At 41.6% G+C, this 22,402-nt stretch overlaps 1 protein-coding gene across 5 annotated transcripts in view; it reads right to left on the minus strand.

Annotated features, from left to right (window-relative positions):
- The window catches only part of Fmnl2 (formin like 2), a 275,210-nt gene that overhangs the window by 105,051 nt on the left and 147,757 nt on the right, over window positions 1-22,402 (minus strand). For all 5 annotated transcript variants that reach the window (XM_028769172.1, XM_028769169.1, XM_028769171.1 and 2 more), the window contains exon 2: window positions 12,651-12,734. In XM_028769172.1, the coding sequence (XP_028625005.1) occupies window positions 12,651-12,734 (84 nt within the window). The remainder of the gene's footprint in view (window positions 1-12,650; window positions 12,735-22,402) is intronic.

The following is a 22,402-nucleotide window of genomic DNA, read 5'->3' on the forward strand; positions in this document are numbered from 1 at the left end:
GAGGGAGGGAGGGAGGGAGGGAGGGAGGGAGGGAGTTAGTTGAGGAAGGCCAGCATTTTTTCCCCCTCTATAAAAGCTGTGTGACAAAGGAACACTTTGGAAAAGCATAGACACAAACTCAATTCTAAGTTCCCATACAGTTTTCCAGGACTTCAGCAATATTAACACACAGGGACCCGCCATCTGCCCCTTTGATAGCTTCTCCAGGGTTTTAGAATGAAGCAGTTGCAGACCTGGACCGAGTCCTAATGGACAGGAACTGCCTCTGGAAAGGAAACTGGAAGAACCCTGTCTTCTTGGCAGCAACAACTAAAGGAGAGCCTTCGCTGAGCTCAGGAGACGTTGAGAAAAGAAAGATGGGCCCTTCAACGTTTCAAACAAAAGATGGCTCAAGATAAAAATACCTTTCAGAAAACAAAAAGGGTCGGCAACAACTAACTCTGCTCTCTTGTCAGTTCTCTTGGACTCACACTGCTGGGACAGAGTATAAACAAACTGATAACAGTAACCATTTTAAGTATTTCCCAGCCCAGAAAATTACAAAAGAGTATCTGTCTGGGGAAACTCATGCACAACTGGGCAACTCACTCTGCCTTGTCTGACAACTAACTTCCCTCCTGTAACTTTTAAAATTGTTTAAATTTCTGTGGGTTTGACAATTTATATATGAGCACTATAGTTGCATCATTTCTACCCCATGCCCATCTTCTAAGTCCTCCTCATTATCCAAACTCATTCTCAACTCATGAGCCATTCATCTCTTCCTCTCTTCCTCCCTCCCCGCACCCCGTCCCTAGCTATTGTGAACACAGCATCAGTGAACATGGTTGAGCAGGCTATCAAGTCAAAGGCCACACTAGCCATATACCGAGGAGTGGTATAGCCGAGTCATATGGTGGATCTACTTTTACTTTTTTAAGAATTCTCCACAGTGGTTGCAAATCCCAGCCACAGTGAATGGGTGTTTCTTTTGCCTCACACCCTGGCTAGCAATTACTGCCAGTTGTTTTCTTGACCTTGGACATTCTGACTAGCGTAAGATAAAAATCTCAGAGTAGTTTAAAAGTGGCATTTCCCTCGTTGCTGAGGATGCTGAACCCTTTAGATTTGTCTTAGCCATTCTGAGACGTCTCTGTGCAGATCAAAAGCACATCTTTACTTTAGTCATTTGTTTTCTCTTTCTTTCCTTCTTCTTAGTTCTTTGTATATCCTGGATATTAATCCTGTCAGATGTGCAGTTGGCAACAAGTCTCTCCCATTCTATGGGCTTTCTCTTCATTTGTCTCCTTAATTGTACAGATGGTTTTCATCTTATGAGGTCCCAATTGCCAACTGCTGGCCTTAGTTCTTGAGCAAACAGAGTCCTATCTAGACCATCCCTTCTTACACCTGTATCTGATGGCACACTACCCAGGTTTCCTGGCAGCTCCAGGGTCTCAGGCTTCACATGAATGTCTTTAATCCGCTTGAAGCTGTGCAGGTAAAACATATGGGTCTAATTTCATGCTTCTACAGGTAGACATCCAATTTTCCAGCCATTGTTTGTCGAAGATGTTGTCTTCTCTCCAGTGTATATTTTTGGCATCGTTGTCAAACATCAGATGACAAATGGTCATGTTGTTTTTACAACTTTGAAAAGTTTATTTACTTAACCAACAACTAGCTTTTTGCAACTTCTCAGGAAAACACATCTCTAATGAATAACTGTATAGAATTCTGTGGAGTTCAGTGTTTGTTCATGTGAAAAAGTAAACTTTGATATGAATTCAGCCTAAAACAAATGGGCCAGCCAAATTTGGCTGTCATGGAAGAGATAGTAATGGCTGTTTCTGTTTCCAGAACATTGTTTTTTCTTTCTTGAGCTTCCCATTCTCATTGTTCTTCATGGACCTTCTCAATAGAATAAGAGTGGAGAGCAAAGTGCTTCTCTCTAGCCTCTCCCCAATGGCTTCCCATGGGAGCATCTGCCTGTCTACTGTGTCACAGGTTAGAAGACAGTTCTTCCCAAATGAAGATGAAGCTTAATGTTCAAAAGACAATAATGATGTGTAACTTTGCCCTCCATAACCAACAATATCAAACTCTGGTCCCTGCAAACAAAAAGCTTATCTTGGCATCCATAACGGACTGAACAGTGCCCCACTAAAATCTGAGTTCATGCCCTGAACCCACACCAATGAATGTGATCATAATTGGAAAAAGAAAAAAAAAAGGCCCAGGTAGATGTAATAAAATTAAGGATCTCAGTGTTAGACTATCCTAATTGCCTTGAATTCAAACTGCCCTCATATAAGACAATGGAAGAAAAAAGATACAGGGGCTGAAGAGATGGCTCTTCCAGAGGTCCTAAGTTCGGTTCCCAGAAACCACACAGTAGTTCAAAACCATCTATAATGGGATCTCATACCCTATTCTGGTGTATCTGAAGATATTTGCAGTGTACTTGGATGGATGGATGGATGGATGGATGGATGGATGGATGGATGGATGGATGGATGGATGGGAAGGAAAGAGGGTGGGTGGGTAGATAAAGATACAAATGCAAAAAAAAAAAGAGAGAGAGACAGAGAGAGAAAGGCCACATCGAAATGGAAGCAGATGCTGCACTTACACAGCCACCAGGCAAAGAATAACTATGGCCACAGGAAACTGGGACTAGCAAAGAAGGCATCTCCTCTAGACACTTCGGGAGGAAAAGGGCCCATCCAGTCAGCTCTCTAACTTCAGATTTCTGGTTTCTAAGACTTTAAAAGAATAAGTTTATGTTGTTTTAAACCATCAAACTAGGTATTTTTGTAACACACAAAATGACCAAGAACATTTATACTACATTAATTTTATGGCTAGTGCTACTAGGGCTGTGATTTTGAATTTTTGTTTAGACATCTTTATATCTTATTTGTTGCAGTGCTGGGGGATACAACATAGAGCCTCCTGCACACTAGGCAAGCACTTTGAGCGATATATTCCCTTCCAACTTTTTTTCACAGTATAAGAACATATAGTTACAGTAATGTTAGAAACTACACATTTCAATGTAAGAGTGATAAATATCAAACCAAAGAGAGTAAGTTGATAATAACATTTTACTTGGAACTATCAGGATGAACTCACAAGCTTTGAATTTGTTTTTTCGAAGTCTAAACACAAGCTGGGAAAAAAAATCTGTCTAGCACCTGCCAATCTCACATTTTCCTCTGTATCATACCCCATGGGGAGGGGGAGGTTTCCTTATGGAAATGACTTAGTTTAAGGAGCAAAGAACTTACAAGTTAAACCTAACAGTTTATTTTTATAGCATAAAATGATTTCTCAGGAATTAGTGGCTGTGTTAAATTTTTTTTAAAAAAAAGTACAAGAGTCTGCATGAATCTGTTACTACTGGTCAAAGAAGTGATGATAAAATCTCAAAAGGAGAATCTAGACTGACACAAAATGATGAAAATCCAAGCATTCTGTGTGATACTTCACAGGGGGAAAAAAAAAAAAGGAGACTCACCAGCTACTTTGTTGAGTTATCCATTAAACCAAATCCTTATTTTGAAAAATGGCGGGCTGGAGAGATGGCTCAGCAGTTTAGATCACTGACTGCTCTTCCAGAAGTCCTGAGTTCAGTTCCCAGCAACGACATGGTGGCTCACAACCATCTGTAATGGGATCTGATGCCCTCCTCTGGTGTGTCTCAAGACAGCAATAGTGTATTCAGATAAGTAAATAAATAAATTCTTTTGAAAGAAAGAAGGAAGGAAGAAAGAAAGGAAGGAAGGAAGGAAGGAAGGAAGGAAGGAAGGAAGGAAGGAAGGAAGGAAGGAAGATGGCAACAGACACTACCACCCCCACCCCCCAAATAAATCAGAAATTATATACAAGGAAGAATTAAGACCCAGTTGCAAATACTAGTTGCTAACTATGCTGGCTGGCTATTGTCAGGTTGACACAAAACAGGGTCATCAGGGAACAAGAATCTCAACTGAGGAATTACCTCCATCAGACTGCCAATAGGCAAGTCTGGGGGAGCGTTGCCATGACTGATGAATGATGAGAGATGGCCAAGCCTCCCATAGGAAGTGCCACCCATGCACAGGAGGCTGAAGGGATGGAGAAATGGCTCAGCAATTAAGATCACTGGCTACTCTTCTCCAGAGAACCCAGGTCCAATTCCCTGCACCCACATGACAGCTTACAAGTATCTATAGCTCAAGTTCCAGTGGCTCCAACTCACTCACACAAACATGCATACAGGCCAAACACCAAATGCACACAGACAGACAAAGAAAAACAGGCTCAGCAAGCCATGGGAAGCAAGCCAGCACACAGAGACCTCCACCGTCTCTATTTCAGTTCTTACCCTTACTTCTCTTCATAACAGACTGTGATTGGGACATATAAGTGAGTCAAATTAACCCTTTCCTTCCTGTTGAGAGCCAGACCAACCCAAAACTTTCTGAGAGGCCCTAACGATAGGACAAAAGAAACTTAGTTCTTTGTCCTTGCTCAGGAGCTGGCTTCTGATGCTAAGGTCAGGGCCTTGAAGAAGGTGGTTTTTTGTTGAGAATGCCATAAAAGATAGAGAATGACCTATTTGCTTTGTGCGTCAGTGAGGTTACATCAGGCTGTGATCCGATTGGTCCATTGTCTAGCTGTGCTTTCCCTTGTGTTGGAAAGGGGACACAACCTTGTGTAACTAAAGGTTTTGGTTGCTGGAAACTTGGCTTTTCTTCTTGAAGAGACTAGAGTTATCAACCTCAAGGCTGCTGCATGCTCGGCCTGTACTTGAGATCCCCTAGGTTCCTTTTATACAACATTGCTTTATTAGTCTTCTGCTGACTTTGTCCTGATGTTTGATAGTTTCTGATGTCTCTGTCCCATTTCTTTCTTGGAAATAGCATATAAGATGTTGTACTTCTTAATAAGCTTGCTTGGCATAAGGCATAGCTTGTGAAAGATCTTCCAAAAACAGCTGTCTTTTCTTTCTTATCTCCTGGCTACTGCCCCTTTAAGGCCAGGTTTGAAAGAACTCCCTACTGGTCTAGGTGACCTACCCATAATGATTTTAGTTAGAATGTTTTGTCACAGCAATAGAAAGCAAACAAAGACATTAATTTAACATAGAAGGGAATTAGGCAACTGTCAATTTGTAACCCTCAATGAAATTATCAGTTGGTTTTAAATTCACAAGGTACAAAATTGTTAGTAACTGGTTATATCAAACTGTCACCAAAGCAACAGGACAAAAGTTCTTTCCAATACAAGAGAAAACAGAGCTGGACAATGGAGCAATCAGATCACAAGCTGATGAACTGAATAAGCTCACTGACTCACAAAGCAAATAGACAATTCTCTATCTCCTATGACATTCTCAACAAAACAAAAAAACGCTCCATCTGTTTATCACCCATTAAACCCAAATCTAGTTCAGGACCTAAGCCACTGTGTGGTGAAGAAATCTACTAGGAAAATGTAAAGAAAAGTAAGAACTCCTATGAAAAGGCCTGACCAGCATCTTCACTGTTTGCCAGCAGTAAAACCTGTCCTGGGCTCAAAGGCATCTACACACCCAGATACAGTATGCCACTGACCCAGTGCATGTCTAAAAGAGAAAATACACCTGAAAGAAAACTGGAAAACATAAGCAATAAAAAATATTATGCGGTTATTTATTTAATCATGATGGCTTTTATTTGAATATAAGAAACACATTTTTTACCTTTTATAATTAACTAGAAAACAAAATATCCAAGGAACCCTGACTCATTCACAGGTTAAAAGGACACTGGTTAAATAGAAGAAAGACCAAAATAAAAGACAAAAGGAAGGTTGTCGGACAACTTGAAAAGAAACACCCTCCCAAATGAGTGCCTTTTCAACACACTGCACAAATACAAAAGGTGGAGTAAAACTCTGAGCAATTTAGCATCAAACAGCATTACAGTAGAGATGCCAGAAAGTCAGAGGTTGTTTCTTTCCCAACAGCTGGGTAAGTGGGGCTAGATGTAGAATCAGACCCTCTAATGAGGGAATAGTGTTAAGTGATGATTAAATCAGAAGTCTGGGAGCAGAAGAAGGAGGAATGACTCATGAAGATGGAACCACACTTGCATGAGGAGGGGATGGAACCATTCTTGCATGAGGAGAAGATGGAACCACACTTGCATGAGGAAGGGATGGAACTATTCTTGCAGGAATTGGGAAAGGAACCACTCTTGGATGTGGTCTTCAGCCTGCTCTGCTCTACTCTGGATGCACTTCCAGAACAGACACTGACAATGAGGCAGGTTATAAAGCACTCCCTGAGCCCTCGTCACTGTTCACTCATCATCACTGGTGTCCTAAGAAGCCCCAGTTACCTAAAGCTGACACTCCATAGAAAAGAACATGATCAGCTCCCTGTGGCTTTTGCTTACTAGCCAATGAGCTCCAACATGAACACCAAAACACTAAAACCAGGGCTCAGAGGATCAGTAGGTACAGGCATTTGCTGCAAAAGCCTGGAGACCTAAAGTTCAATCCCCAGAACCTATGTAATGGTGGAAGAAGAAACCTGACTTCACACAACTGCCCTCTGACCACCACATAAGTGTCAGAATGCAGGCTCTCACATACATTCACAACAATAGTAAAAAAATAGTACAAAAAATAATAAAGAAAATAAAACAACCCACGTAGTGGTTCATGGGTGTTATCTCAGTACCTTGGGAGAGTAAAGGAGGAGGATCCCACAAGCAGTGGGTTAGACTGCAGTACACAGTGTTGAGTTCTCAGGCAACCTGGGTTACAGAGTAAGATCCTGTCTCAAAACAAAAGAACTGAAAGGGAAGGAAGAACAGAAGCAAGAGAATAGAGATGAGGATGAGATGGAGCGGAGTCAGGTCTTTTCTAAAGCATCTGTTGTTCTGCATTTGCTCCCTCTGGGAAAGGCAGAGCAGGTTCAACTCACAGAGCACTTAAGTTCAGGAGATAGTAAAGCAAGTAATCTCTGTACACCAGTAAGGCTGATAAATGCTAGTCATCTTGCTCAAGATAATGGCTACAAATGTATTCAACCTCAAGCAAAACTTTTTTCAATGACCAAAATCATTGCAGAAGGAAAATATGGACCAGAAAAACAAATTAGAGGGAGCCCTGGATGAGGCTTGTAAACAAACTATGTCACTGAAATACCAGAGTGGGAAAGGAGAGCCACACATTTGACTCCGAATAATGCAGCAGCCAATGATACGGGGAGGAGTGCACAAACTCCGTGATTCCTATCGTCCCAATGGTGATTGTGTACGGAATGGAAACTGTGCTACTTCCTGCGTAGGTTCCTGCTATGCTCCAACACTACCATTCACCAAGCTCTCTTGGAAAGTTTGGTTTTTTTAAACACCATGTCTAAAGCATGTATCCTAAACAACATATATCAATATCAACATCACTATTTCAAAATGAAAAAAAAAAATGTATTCGTGTCTTGGAATGATGTCACGCATCAATGGTCACACTCCACAGTATCTAAGGCTTTACAACACAGGGACTTTCTTTACCTAAAAGCTACAGCTGATGCTTTTCCTCACAGCGTCATATAAGCATGTGTTGACACCATAAGGAACATATGGGTAGCATGAGATGATCTATTCAATATAATCCATTTTCCTGAATCGTTGGGAGCAAGTTGATGACAGAGACAATACTGGTAGCAATGTTTAATATCTTGTCCTCCAGCAAGCATAGAAGCAACCATGGAGTGTATTTATAAAGTGCCTATTTTATCCCAAGTATTACTCCATATATTTTACACCTATCACCTCTAATTCTCACAATAAACAAGTTAGTCACACTCTTTTTTTTTTTTTTTGATTTTGAGACAGGGTTTCTCTGTATAGCCCTGGCTATCCTGGAACTCACTCTGTAGACCAGGCTGGCCTCGAACTCAGAAATCCGCCTGCCTCTGCCTCCCAAGTCCTGGGATTAAAGGTGTGTGCCACCACCGCCCGGCAGTTAGTCACATTCTTAAATTAATGAAAAAGATTATTCTGCAGTACATGTCTTTTCTAAATATTATATAGTGTAATTAAACATCAAACATACACAAAAGCTGAGAGTATACTAAAATGCACCCTAACATATCCCAGAGCCAGGTTTTAACAGTTAGTGGGATGTTTCCAAGTTTCTTGATGAGTCCCTTTAATTTCTCCTTTGATAAAACATTGCAAAAAAAGCTCTAGTAATCTTTCATGCCTAAATCAGTATCCACATCTTTAAAAATAAAGACAGAATCATGTATCTACAAACACAACAAAATTGAACAATAGCTACCCAGATTCTTCTCAAATGTTCCCAGTTTTTCAAGAAAATCTTATATTTAATTTGCTCACAACGAGATCCTAAACAGATTTGAGATTTAAAAAAAAAAAAAGCTTTTCTAATAAGTTCCCTCTTGGGTTTCTCACCCTGCAATGTTGAAACAAATATTTTTATAATTCAATTATTAATTTATATTCAAAAAATTTTATACTGTTAAGTAGGCAGCTCTTGCACATTCACATGGTTGTACAACCATCATTCTGTGTAACTAAAGAACTTTCTATCAGATCAGAGAAAAACCCATGGCCAACAGCAGCTGCTCATATCCCAGGCTGTGGCAATCACTAGCCTACTTTCTGCTCTACGGGGCTTCCTGTTCTGGACACTTCATATAAATAGAATCACAATCACAAAGCTTATCATTACTCTCTATCAGGTAGACACCAGACAGACCCACATATGTGTGACACGATTCATACATAGGATTAAGATGAGCACCCATGTGGAATGGCACATGACAGAAGCTTTCAGCTTCTATCCCTCTTGTCCCTCACACATATAGTTACACGTGAGGTACACTCACGGGCTATACATATGCATCAGAAGTCACTTTTGCTGGCACCCATTTCCACAATGAAGTATGCATAATTAACCAAGACTGGTTATTCATCATAGTAGCCACGGGGTGGCAAGGCTCAGTGTCAAGTTACAACTCCCTGCTTCCTTTGTCCCTTTTAATGAAACTAACACACTACAAACAGGAGAATGAAGAGAACCCTCAATGTTTCTTTCTTGATGTATCAGTCATACTTTGACTCTATGGGGAGGGCAGCAGAGAGCAGTGGTTAGGACACCAACTAGAGTCTGTACCTATCTTCACCAAAACCAGCGTGCCAGCTATTTCACCACTACTTATGCGACCTTTGGAAGGTGCTCAATCTCTAGGTCTGGCTTGTCCCCTTACATTACAGAAAGGCACTGCTAAGTGTCACTCATTTGGAGATTAGGCACAAAGATAACTTACTAACTGCTGGCTTTGAGCACTAATAACCATTGTTCTTTAACTGTTATCAGCAAATCAGCCATGACACCTCAGAGCTCGTGGAGCTGCTGTAGTGAAGGGGCATACACAGAAGTGACATATGGATGTCCTAAGCTCTGCTATTCCAACACACAGGCGGTTGGTTAATAGAAGTATCTTAACCATGAGGACCTGAAAACAAGAACTGCAATCTGTAAACCTGACATGCCCCTCCTCACATCAAGATCCCAAAGTCCTCAACATCAGCCATGGGAAGACATTCTTAGTCTGAGAGAAAAACATGGCTGTCTGTCAAAAATCTTCCAGCATGCCCTTTCTGGAATACCTTAGGAAGTAAAGAAATAATGGAAACCAGCATAGTCTATAGCATGAGTTCCAAAAACTACACAAAGAAACACTGTCTTGAAAAAACCAAGCTCCCACCCCCACCCCCCAAAAGGAGTAAAGCTAGAAAGAAACCTGGAAAGACTTTTAAATAGAAAGTAATCTGTGAACAGGCAACTAAGGAATACTGAGAGTAAGAAAAATAGTCTTCCTAGGGAAGAGCATGCCAGCTGGTTACCTAATACCAAATGGTCAGCCCTGAGAATATACATACAAGTAACATCTTACAGACTGAGCATGGTGTGTATTTAGGAATATATATATAAAACTGTGGTAGTTGAATTAGAATGGACTACATAGGCTCATATAATTGAATGTTTAGTCACTGGGGAATAGAACTGTTTGATAGGATTGAAAGGATGATGAGGTATACATTGTTGAGAAAGTGTGTCACTCGGGATGGATTTTGAGATTTAAAAAGCCCATGCTAGGTAGGCCCAGACTCACACACTCTCTCAGTCTGCAGAACAGTATGTAGTTCTCAACTACTGCACCAGCATCATGCTTTACGTGCCTGCGACCATGTTCCCTCCAATGTTGATAACGGACTAAGCCTCTGAAACTGGAAGCAAGCCCCAGTTAAATGCTTTCTTTTATGAGAGCTGCCATGGTCAGTGTCTGTGCACAACGATAGAGGACTGATTAACACGAAAGTTGGTACCAGGGACTGGGATAGTGCTGTGAAAGGTATGACTGTGCAGCTTGTTGGTGGAATGTTAACTTTGGGAGTTTGGATTAGGAAAACACGTTAATGCTTTAAGTCAAGTCAATCAATTAACTTGACAGTTTTGGCCACATGGTTCTGGCATTAGAGTCAAGGGTATAAGAAAGAAGTTGTGGAATCAGAGTTAGGGTGGGGTTGGGGTTGGGGTTGGGCTTAGGGTTAGGGTTAGGGATTTAAATAGGAGAAAAACACCCTCCAGAGGCAGAATGTTGGAGATGGCAGAGATGTAGAATATCTGCAAAGAAGAAATGCTGACCAGGTGTGGAACTAGAACAAGAAAAGTGTACTGCAGCCAACAATGCTGAAAGAAGTTAGAGATCTGAAGAGTGCTTTGACATCAGACATGGAGATGAAGAATTTAGAGTTTGCTTGGATGGATTTTGGTCTTTGGTCCAGTGTTTTTTCACTATGCTCACTTTACTCCCTTTTGGGACGGTAATGTACATACTGTGCCATTGTATGTTGGAAGTACATGATAATGACTTTTTCTTTTTACAGGGACTTATGGTTATGAGATTGCCAGACATCTCAGAAGAATCTTTGAACTCTCAAATACTGTTGATACTGTGAAGACTAGGAAAACTTTTAAAGATCGGCTAAATGCAGTTTGTACTATGATATGGCTACAAACCTAAGAACACCAGAGAGTGGAATGTGGTAGTTGAACAGGAATGGCCGGTATATGCTCATATATTGAATGTTATTCACCACAGAGTAGAACTCTTTGATAAGATTAGAAGGATTAGGAGGTGTGGCCTTATGGGAGGAAGTGCATCACTGGGGTGGGCTCTGAGCTCTAAAAGCTTTGCAAGACACAAAGCCCAGTGTCTTTTTCTGCCAAAAGATTAGAATGTAGCTCTTAACTACTTATCCAGCACCATGCTCTCAGCGACAGAGTAATAAACTAAACCTATAAAACTATAAGTAATTTCCCAGTGCTTTCTTCTATAAGAGTTGCCTTCGTCATTGTATTTCTTCACAACAGTAAAACAGTGACTAAGATACTTACATATATGCATTCAACAACAATTAGTGAAAAAAGAAGCCATGAATTTGAAAAGGAGAAAGGAAGAGATATATTGGAAATGTTAGAATGAAAGAGAAAAAGAAAATGATAAAATGTATATAACCTCAAAAATTGTATGTATGTATGTATGTATGTATGTATGTATGTATGTATGTATGTGGAGGGGAGTTTAAAGGAAGGAAAGAAGGCAGGTAAGTAATTCAGTCTACCTTTGCTTTTGTGTTCTCTGTGTCTTCTCTACCTTGGATACTGGAATTAAATCCTAGACCTCTTGTATGCTAAGTAAGACTCTGCCATCAAGCCATATTGCACCTGAACACAGGATAATCATAGACATGGTCGCTGGTGAATGTATCAACACACAGAAATGTGATGTCTGTGTGTGTGTGTGTGTGTGTATCTGTATCAAAAAAGGGGCAGAGAAGGGGGTGGGAACCACCCAAATAGACCTTATTTGACTGTTAAAGACAGAAGGGGGGGCAACATTCAGGATGTAAATAAATAAAATAATTAAAAAAATATATTAGCATTCATTTAAAAAAAAAACAGGGAAAATAGAAGAGATATTTCTAGGCAAACATAGGGAGGCAACAACTTTTCTTTTCAAGTGCAGAGCTCACACTCTGGATTTCCTATGGGGAAGACCCAGAGAATGATGTTTATGATACAGACCACAGAGAGGAAACTTTGAATATAAAAGTTTTTTATTCTTTTACTTCTTATTTTATACCCCTCAGAAGGGTATGAATTTGTCATAATGAGTTCAAAAACAAAATAGTAACAGCTGGGAACTAGTTAAAGTGGGCAGCAATGTTATGAGCTACCCATGTTTCTTTATAAACAATTTACCTTCTTACATGACGATGTGCTAGTTTTCAGGAAGGTCAATTAAACCATAAGATCTAAAATCACTTATGCAGCATAAGCTGCTACAAACAAACAGAATAGAACAAGGAAGGCAAACAGAATAGATAACTTCATTTTCAGTTGCTTTTCCATGAAATATTTCAAATAATGAAAAGACTAACATAGTAACTTTCTACCTTTCCTCTGGAGATAAGAAACTCAGAAGCCAAAGATTAGAATGGAGAATTTCATGCATCTCCCAGGATAAGCTCAACTCACACAGGAACAACATAGTATTTCCCCTTTCTTTGTTTCCTCCATAGAAAATAGCTGTTTCTTACCTGATCACAGATCAGCTCCCATTTTTTCTCATTGTCATACTGCCGCAGTAGCCTGGCTTTGTCAGGAGGTAGGTTCATGGCATTCTGTGAAAAGAAAAAGATCTGTTACATACCACAGTATGTCACAGGTATAGCAAAAAACCACTAAGATCCTTTCATGACAGCATTTCAATGCCTAGCAAATGATTCGGTCAGGGCACCTGCAGAAGTCATTCCCACATCTCTCTGTGATTCATTTACATATGAGGCAAACACTCATACCCACGCTCAGGAGGTGAAAGGAAGGAGTAGTCTGCTTTAAAACAATCAGACATGCACTTCAGCAAAAGTGGCTCTGTCCATTCATTTCATGGCAGCCTGCCCTTATAAGCAATAAAGTGGTCAGAAGTGGCTTTTCAGAAACTATGGTTCCCCTGTAGACACAAAGACACCAAAGGAAGATTCAATGGCCAGAATCACTGAGAGAAAGTGTCAAGTTTGCATCAGATGATGGGTAGGGATGCTTTCTACATAAGCGTAGCAACTTGAGTTGATCCGTAAATCCACACAAAAGTGAGGGAGAACAAAATAAAAGGCAGATAAATAAGTAATGATAAGTGTCTTCGGTGCCCTCTGTGAAAACGTGGCATTCCCTCTGGCTTGTTAACATCAGCCAATCAATTCAACCTGTAACTGTTTGCATACGAGGTTGAGTAGACAGCAAAGAAGAGACACCAAAGTCAACAGATGTTTAGACATCAGCATCACATAAATCCCTGCTGCTACGAGGACAATGTTCTGCAGAGCTGAACATGGACTTGTCTGAATACCGGCACACATATGACCCTGATGTTCCAAATAACTGATTATACATATTACCAAGATCTTTAGCAACAGGACTTGGTGCCAAAGTCTGAGAGCCCAAAAGAAATTCAGATCTGTCTCTGTCCTCTCTAAAGGCCCCTGTTCTAAACACTTAAACTAAGTACTTGCTTAAGGTGTTATGTCTCTTGATCACCCTGTCCCAACATCGATACATTAGCATCATCCCTGCTGAAACAATGCAGGTCCTTGTCTAGGCCAATATTTGGGACAGCAGATGCAAAGGTCTTGACCTGTCAATGCTCAGACCCCAACCCTCTGAAGGCCTCAGCTAACGGGCTTACAACTGGTATGGGTTCTCATGCTGTGGAAGAGTAGGCTAACTGACTTAATGTCAGAGAATCATTGTGTGATGACTTGATAAACTTAGCCCAAGCATTTCCCCTAAACACAGCCCGACATTCATATTAATATTCCTTAAATATATCTACCATCTAATTATTTGAATAGAAACCAGCAGATTTTCAGGATAGTCAGCGACTAAAGAATTTTAAAGGGTTAATCTCTTTTAAGGTTGTAATCACTTCTATGCTGACAATGTCCTTAGAACTGTAGACTCCAGAGTTTTAAGTGGAACTACTAAAACTTCTTAAATATTGGAATACACAAAATGAGGAAAATAGTTTTATGTAACCCAGCTCTTTGGAATAGCTACTTAAAATAGAATAAAAAAATATCTAAGTGACTCTGTTCAGTGTTTTTTAAAAAGTTAAGCAACGAACTTTGGGATATGGTGAAGAATTCCATGTATATCTTTCTTTAGGGGAGGGGTACAGGGTTATTTACTGTTAAATAAACAGCTCTTCATTGCTTATTTGTGCCCTGAAGATGAATGTTTTCCTCCTAAACCAGTTCATGACCCTCAAATTAGTACCCCTGGGTATGATTACATGCAGTACAAGATTGCAAGATAAGGTAAATGAGTTTTCCCCTAAAGTCCTCATTAATCTCCAGAGATAGGAAGGAATTTTTTAAATGCCTGAACTACAGTGTCCAAAGCAGTGTATTAAGTATGAGGCATGTCTAATCTCAATCTTCAGGCATAAGCACGTGAGGTTGATATGATATTCCCCAGTTATATGGAGAAACAAGCCTGGGTGAACTTGGTTAACTTGCTTAAGGCTGCACAGCCTCATTGGTAACAAACCCTATTAAATTCCCAGGATACATTCTAATGGCGCCGGCAAGTTCATTTTGCAGAAAAATAGAATGTCAAGTTACTTAAAACCCTGTGACAATCCTCTGCTAAGCACTCATGCAAGTAGTTAGCAATGGCAATTGGAGGGCCTTGTTTGTTTTTTTTTTTTTTAAAGTTTAAGATGTTCCCTCTAAGCTAACTTTTATTTTGATTAAACAGCCTTCTGCTTGATGAATGCTTTTGAAGCAGTCCCTGTGCGACATGGTGGGTGGCACGGGAGAAAACCAAGTATATATGGTTCCTAGACGTTCTTGTACTGTGATGGAAAGACAAAAGCAAATTCTGGCAAGACTTCATAGAGGTTATCAGAAGGAAGCGTGAATTGGGTGAGGATACAGACCCTGGGAAAAAGGAATGACAATGGAAATTTAAACTAGAGCAGAGGTCACACAAGTGAAGAGTGGTCAGGAAGCCGGGGAACAGAGCAAAGGAAAAGGAGGCTGTGAGACAGGAATACGTGGCAGTCACAGCGCTCAGAGTAGCCAGAGTAGCCAGAAAGAGAGTAAGAACAGAGGAAAAAAGAACGTTCCAGGCAGTGGTGGTGCATGTCTTTAATCCCAGCACTTGGGAGGCAGAGGCAGGCAGATTTCTGAGTTCAAGGCCAGCCTGGTCTACAGAGTGAGTTCCAGGACAGCCAGGGCTACAGAGAAATTCTGTCTTGAAAAACCAAAAAATAAATGAATGAATGAATGAATGAATGAATGAGAGAGGGGGAGGGAGGGAGGGAGGACGGAAGGGAGGAAGGAAGGACAGACATGAGCCAGAGCTGTACCGTGAGCAGAAAGGTCACTCCAAGGTCAATAACTGTACTTAAATGTAAAGTGCAGCACGAAGCTTACAAAAGCCTACATCTATGTCTGTGTGCACGCATGTAGTGCCCATGGAAACCAGAAGAGAGCATCAGATACCCTAAGACTCGCATTACAGATGTTTGTAAGTCTCCATGTGGGTACTGGGAATAGAACTTGGGGCCTCTGGAAGAGCAGCCAGTGCTCTTAACTGTTTGGTGAGCCACCTCTCCAACCCCTCAAACCCTTTAAACCAAGAAAAATGATACAAGCAAGTAGTTTTCTCAAGTTGCTGCAAATACAACATACAGAGTGATCAAGAGTAGTAAACATAGAAGCAGAGAGGCCAGGGAGGAGGCTGGGGCAGCGGCACACAGAGTTATGATCAGCACCAAAGGAGCAAAAGTGCACTGAGGGAGCTGAGGAGCAGGGCTCAGCCAGTAAAGTACTCACTGTATACAAATGGGAGGATCCTTCAGATCTCTAGAACCCAGGTCAAAATCACGTGGGTGGGGCAACCCTCTGTTACCCCCAGAACACACAAGAGAGAGCTAGAGAGCAAGCTGACTAACCAGATTAGCCAAACATCAAGCTCCCAGTTTAGAGAGACTCTGTTTGAGTGTTTAAGATGGAAAGCAATAAAAAAAAAAAAAAGACGCCGGGCGGTGGTGGCGCACGCCTTTAATCCCAGCACTCGGGAGGCAGAGGCAGGCGGATTTCTGAGTTCGAGGCCAGCCTGGTCTACAGAGTGAGTTCCAGGACAGCCCGGGCTATACAGAGAAACCCTGTCTCGAAAAAACCAAAAAAAAAAAAAAAAAAAGACACCCAATGTTAACCTCAACATTCTCAGGCACTATGTGATGTGCACTGATACCCACTAGAAAATAAATATACAGATACACACCACACACATACAAAAGGGGAATGAGATTATGAGAGAAAGGTTCTATGAAACCTGACTGGATAGACTAAGGACTGGGAGGATATCAAGAGGCAGTGCCTTAACTCTCGCTTGCGGTATATGCCAGTCCGTGGAAGGGAGGATCACACGTAGAAGACAAGGAAGTGACAAAGAATCAGATCTCTAACACCCTGTCTAGATGTGAGGACTTACGGGAAAACCGAGAAGAGTCAAAGCAGCCGTCATGAGCTTGGAGCTTGGAGACCAGGTGTGCCTTGCCCTGAATTAAAAGTCTCATAACCACTTTCAATTCAAGAATAGCTCTTGTCAGGAGTGGCATTTCCACACGAGAGTAAAAACAATGGGAGTGACGTAATCATAATTTCAAAAATATATAAGAAGTAATTCAAAAAATTAAAACGACACTTGCTAATCATTCATCAAGCATCTAACATACCACCCTCTCTCAGTCAGTCCTCTAAGATGGTCAGGCATAAAATATAGCTGAGTAATCCCACAGGAATTTCTCTTAGAATCAGATATTCCATAGAAACTCGAAATAGCTACTCTAGAATTTCTTTAGAGTGAACTCTTCCTGTCCTACTGTACAGGAGAGGACTCTAAGTTCCACCCTAGATATTTGTGGGGGTAACTCATAAAAATATTGTGTCTATCCCATGTCCCTTTGATATACATGTAAGTGTACCACTCTTTAATTTGCCAGATATGTACATCAATGTCTAGGTTTTCCAGCAGTGACAGCTCTGCCTCAGCCAGATGTATTGACACCTGAGTCACGGAACTCTGATTTCCATCTCTTATCCATCAGCTCATCCAGAAATTACTGGGCTCTAACTAGCTGTGGTACAGAATATTTGCATCACTGGCATGTGAATGGATTGGATTGTGAAGCTGCTACCTGCAAATGTCTGCCAACAGTCCACTGGAGATATACCGGATTTGTGTTGAAAAGCTCAGTGAAAGTTAATTACCCAACTTCTATACTGTATGAGTTGCTTGCTGCAATAAATTCATCATAAAGAGTGTTCTTTCTGCAAGGAACATCCTCTCCTTCGACTCTGGCTAATCAGCTCGGACACCACTCATCATTAGAATGACTACCTAGCTACTACAAGAAGACACCCTGCTTGAATTCTGACAACAATACATCCATGACATTTGACAATTTTCTTTTTCTGTCAACGACCAGCGCACAGTATGGCAGCCACTATACCTTTAGGAGATTGTGGAATAAATAATCGAGAAGACACAGCCATCCTCTGGGTCCGAAGTATCTTCACTGATTTAGAGTTTGGTTTGCACTGTAAGTATCCACACTAAAAAGTATTTCCCAAATCTCATAAAACATCAACCAATGGGGCATCTTACCTATTACTTTTCAGATGAGAGTTCATTGGAAATAGTCTACAATTTATTATTTTGCAGGAAATAAAATGAATGTTAGGCATTCTTTCACTATATGCAATCCACACGAACTCCTGTCTTGTCGCCAGTTCCTTCACACTGCTATCAATTGCTCTAACTAATCTTCCCAAGGAGCAATTATATTTATGGCCTCCATCCTAGCATCAAGTGCTTTCCTTATTAAAACCATTTCAAAACAAAAGTTTTGAGAGCAATGGCATATTCATATTTCTAAATATTTTACAAAGACAATAATGCATCCATCATAGCTATATATTTGAAGATATAATTGCAGATTAATATTGCATGTAACAGAGTGGAATGAAGGAACCCAGTTCATTCAGAAACAAATAAACTCATGCTAGACAATACAGGATTTTCTGATACCAAATCTTGTCCTGAGTACTTGGTGAAAATGGAAACCTGTAAAATACCCTTCTTCTACCTCATACCCTCAGGGCTCAAAATAAGAAACCTACAACAAGACAGTGTTGAAGGTGAGTAGTAGCAGCGGCCTAATATCTAGGACAGTGGTGACCTCGTCGTCTCTCAAAGGAAGCTCACGGTTATTAAGTCACAGGATTCTCTAATGGGAAAGGTTCCACAATGATCACTTAGAAGATAGAGCAGACATGAGCTTTGTAAGTCACGTGGGAGAAAGGAAGGTATGAACAAGACACGCAGTTTATACAATCTCCCAGAACTCGTAGGTTGCAGGGATACATAGTTTTTAGGAATCCAGCAAAGGAACATTTAAAAAAATTTTTTTTTCATTGAGGCCTAAAAGATAAGGATAAGAATGCTTTCTGTGCAAGCATGAGGGCCAGACTTCAACTCCCAAGCATCACATAAAAAGCCAAGCATAGCTGTCAATGCCTGTAACCCAAGCATTGAAGACCAGAGACAAACAGATCCAAAAAGATCCATACCCACACATCATAGCCAAAAAGGCATGCTCTGGTTCAGTGAGAGACCCTTCTCCCCTTCTCAATGTAATAAGGCAAAGGGCAATAGAAAAAGACATCCAATGTCCTCCTTGGGTCTTTACATGTAAGTGCACAGCTCTCTCTCTCTCTCTGTCTCTCTCTGCCTCTCTCTGTCTCTCTCTGCCTCTCTCTGTCTCTCTCTGCCTCTCTCTGTCTCTCTGTCTCTCTCTGTCTCTTACACACACACACACACACACAGAGAGAGAGAGAGAGAGAGAGAGAGAGAGAGAGAGAGTGCATATATCATTTCCAATAACTAACCGCAAACAAAAGTAATTTAGTTGTGTTTGAAAAGGTAAATTTACCCTCCTAGTCAATTCCATGTAACTATAGTCTCCTTAAACAACAAATCTTCAGAGCTTTCATCTTTGAAAAATGAAAGTCTGTACCCATTAAACAATTCTCCATTTCCCTGTCCTCAAAATCATAGCCTTTGCTAAGAAGCAAGAAAATATGATGGGCTGTGACCTAGAGTGAACTTCAGGAAGCAGATGGGAGAAGGAAGTGTGCAGAGCCGATGGTGGTGATACATTCAATCTGAATAGAAAGGCATATAAAACAAACAGTCCAAAGTTGAAAAATCCAGTCATTCAAACTGGAACCAAAGGTAAGAGTCAAAGCAAAGCAAGATGCACCATTAACGGTTGTCCTAATCATCTCAGGCCCTTGGGGTGCTTTCCACACATTCTCTGATGGAATCTGCTTTATAATCCTGACAAATGGGTATTGTCGTGTCCACAGAGAAGGAAGCTCAGGGGAAAGGCTCCTCCATTAGTGAGATAGAATGCAAGCCAGTTCCAAAAACGGTCTGACTACTTGCTTCCCATGATACTGAAGCTGTGATGCTTCAACTCTGAATTAAGCAGCTTGCTATTTCTATAAAAACACCTTGAGCCACAGTCACCATTAGCATGCAAAGCTCCAAATGCAATAGTATGATTTAGGTAACTGCTGCTTTCATGTAAAATAGTAAGCTATTACCAGAAGCTCCTACGAAGTTATGAGAATATAAACTGGAAGAACAAGAAGCGGGTTGGACACAGACAATGAAGACACAGACACCTGGCAAATCAGCCAATACTCAATAAGTCAAAATCAAAGCCCAAAAGGAAGTGTGAGGGACCCTCAGTAGGCAGGGATAAGGCATAGACTAACATAGCAGAGCACCTCGAAGTAGCACAACTTGAGAGAAAAGGTAGGGAAAGTAGCAAAGAGTGCCATCCTCCACCACTCTTTGGTAGTGTGACCTTCCGGCAAATTACTGAAACTAAGCCTCAGTTTCCCCTCTGGTGGCATGTTCACAGTATGGCCATGAGGATGATGGTGGTAATGGGGTGGCAATGATGCAGAGTTGTAGAGAAAGTAAGCCAGGTAATAATGCATCCAAAATAGCAGTAAAGCCCACGGGACCTACTCCAGACCTCATTCATACTGTTGTTACGTTAGCCAAATGTAAAGGTATGGGAGGAGATCAGAGCTACAACACACTGAGAATAAACCAGAAAGGAATAGACTGGTAGTTTAAGATTAGTTAGTGTGAACTCCAAACGCAAGATTCACAGGTTACACCAGAGCATAGACAAGTGACGGCTGAGGAAATGAATCCACAGGAAAAGGAAGCCTCTGCAGGAGTACTCAGAACACAGCGGGCTGCTGCCTCTCCTCCCACTCTTCCCACCTTGTTCTTTTCCCCTGCACTATTATTGGGAGATGGGGCAGTAAGGCGGCAGTTCTCCAGTGCTCACATGAGAACTGCAGTGGATGAGCAGCAGGGGGGTGGCTGCCAGCTCAGCACGTGCCTCCCTCTTCTGTTCAACTGAAAAGCCATCTGCTTCCACAACTTATCTTTGTGACTACCTGACATCCTTGATTGTTAGGGAGCTAACCTAGAGGACACTGGTTCAGCTTGGACAGTCAGCTTGGTTCCTAGTGCATGACTCAGGCAGGCAGCTAAATGGTTCCCCTGAGGGAATCACTATGGCCAGTCGTCTTTCATTATCGCTCTTGCTTTATTTAATCGTTGAGGGTATTGATGTCATTCCAGGGAGCCAGAGAAGCCCACGGGAGTGTAAATAAGTCTCCCTCTAATCTGGTTCCATCTATAAAATAAAACCTGACCGGAAACTTGTCCTTTGTAGGGAACAAGACACACCTCTGACCTCCCATTCCAATCTTAGATGCAATCTGTTTTCTTTGAAAGCTTGCTTTCCACAAACTTTGAATGAAATACGTACACATCCATGAGTCCAGATCCAAGTTGGGCCTGAAGGTTTTATATCCGTAATCCATCCTTTTGGAAATATAAGGCAGGAGATCACTATGAGTAATGGTTAGCCTAAGCTACTGAGTGAGGTCTAGACTAACCTGGGCTGCAAAGTGAGGTCCTGTCTGAAATAAAACAAAAATATACAGAGCTGGAAAGTCAAGCATGTGGCCCCCTAGTCTTAACCCTCCCATCCTTCTCAGGTGACCAGAGGCGCTCATCGGCTCCATGTAAATGCTTGGTGCCAGCTAATGGAGAGATGAGCTTTGAGGCAGGACCTAGTGTGCAGATATCAACTATACTGACAAAAGTGGACAATGCACTGGGAACCATGGGTGAAATTGAATGGGGGAGCTGGTCTCCACAGAAGAATACTGCTGGCATGCCTGTCACTGAGGGCACGTTCCCCTCACACTGGCTCTTTGTTCCTTGTTCCACCAGCTCAGGTGAGTCAATACCCGACAGATGCCAAAACCACACAATCCCGCTCTGGCGATAATCCCAACTGAAATATAGGTTGCTGTCACAGTCAGGCTCATGATGTCTGGTACCTTGGCCTGCTCTGAAGTTCACACAACCCTTCATCTCAAGTCTACAAATGGCTGTGCCAGAGCTGTCTGCATGTGCATAATCAAACAAGGCCACACAAGACGTGCACGAAATGCCTTCATGGGCAGCCTTTGGACAACAGGAGGCTAGACAGTCACAGGCACTTTGCTTAGGAATATAGATCAAATTTAGGAAGTAGGAGGAGGAGGATCAGGAGTTCAAGGCCAGCCTCAGCTACCCAATAAGTCTGAAAACACAAACACTTGAATCAAAATCCAGAGAAAGGTTATTTTTTTAACATAATATCAACGTCCTATGCCACAAAATTATGTTGTAAAAATATCTTGATAACTGTCTCTAAGTTCAGACTAACTATAAAACAAATGAGACCCACTCAGCCACATCACTCCATAGAGCCTCCTCTCTCTCACCAGATAATGGACAGCAGTGTATTTTCCCCTGTTCTCTCCCCTAAAGCCCTGGCCCCACCCTGCCCTCCACACTCCCACTTCCCTTCTTAGAGGCTTAGGACCCATGCTCTCCAGGCCTTTGCATAGTCAGGACTTCCCTCCTCCTCTTACATCTCATTACAAAGGTAACTGTGGGGAAAAAAGAAGTTTAAGACTACAGTCAAGCCGGGCGGTGGTGGCGCACGCCTTTAATCCCAGCACTTGGGAGGCAGAGGCAGGCGGATTTCTGAGTTCGAGGCCAGCCTGGTCTACCAAGTGAGTTCCAGGACAGCCAGAACTACACAGAGAAACCCTGTCTTGAAAAACCAAAA

Source organism: Grammomys surdaster, unplaced genomic scaffold (assembly GCF_004785775.1).
Source record: "Grammomys surdaster isolate TR1022 unplaced genomic scaffold, NIH_TR_1.0 191, whole genome shotgun sequence".
In the NCBI taxonomy this organism is placed as follows: Eukaryota; Metazoa; Chordata; class Mammalia; order Rodentia; family Muridae; genus Grammomys; species Grammomys surdaster.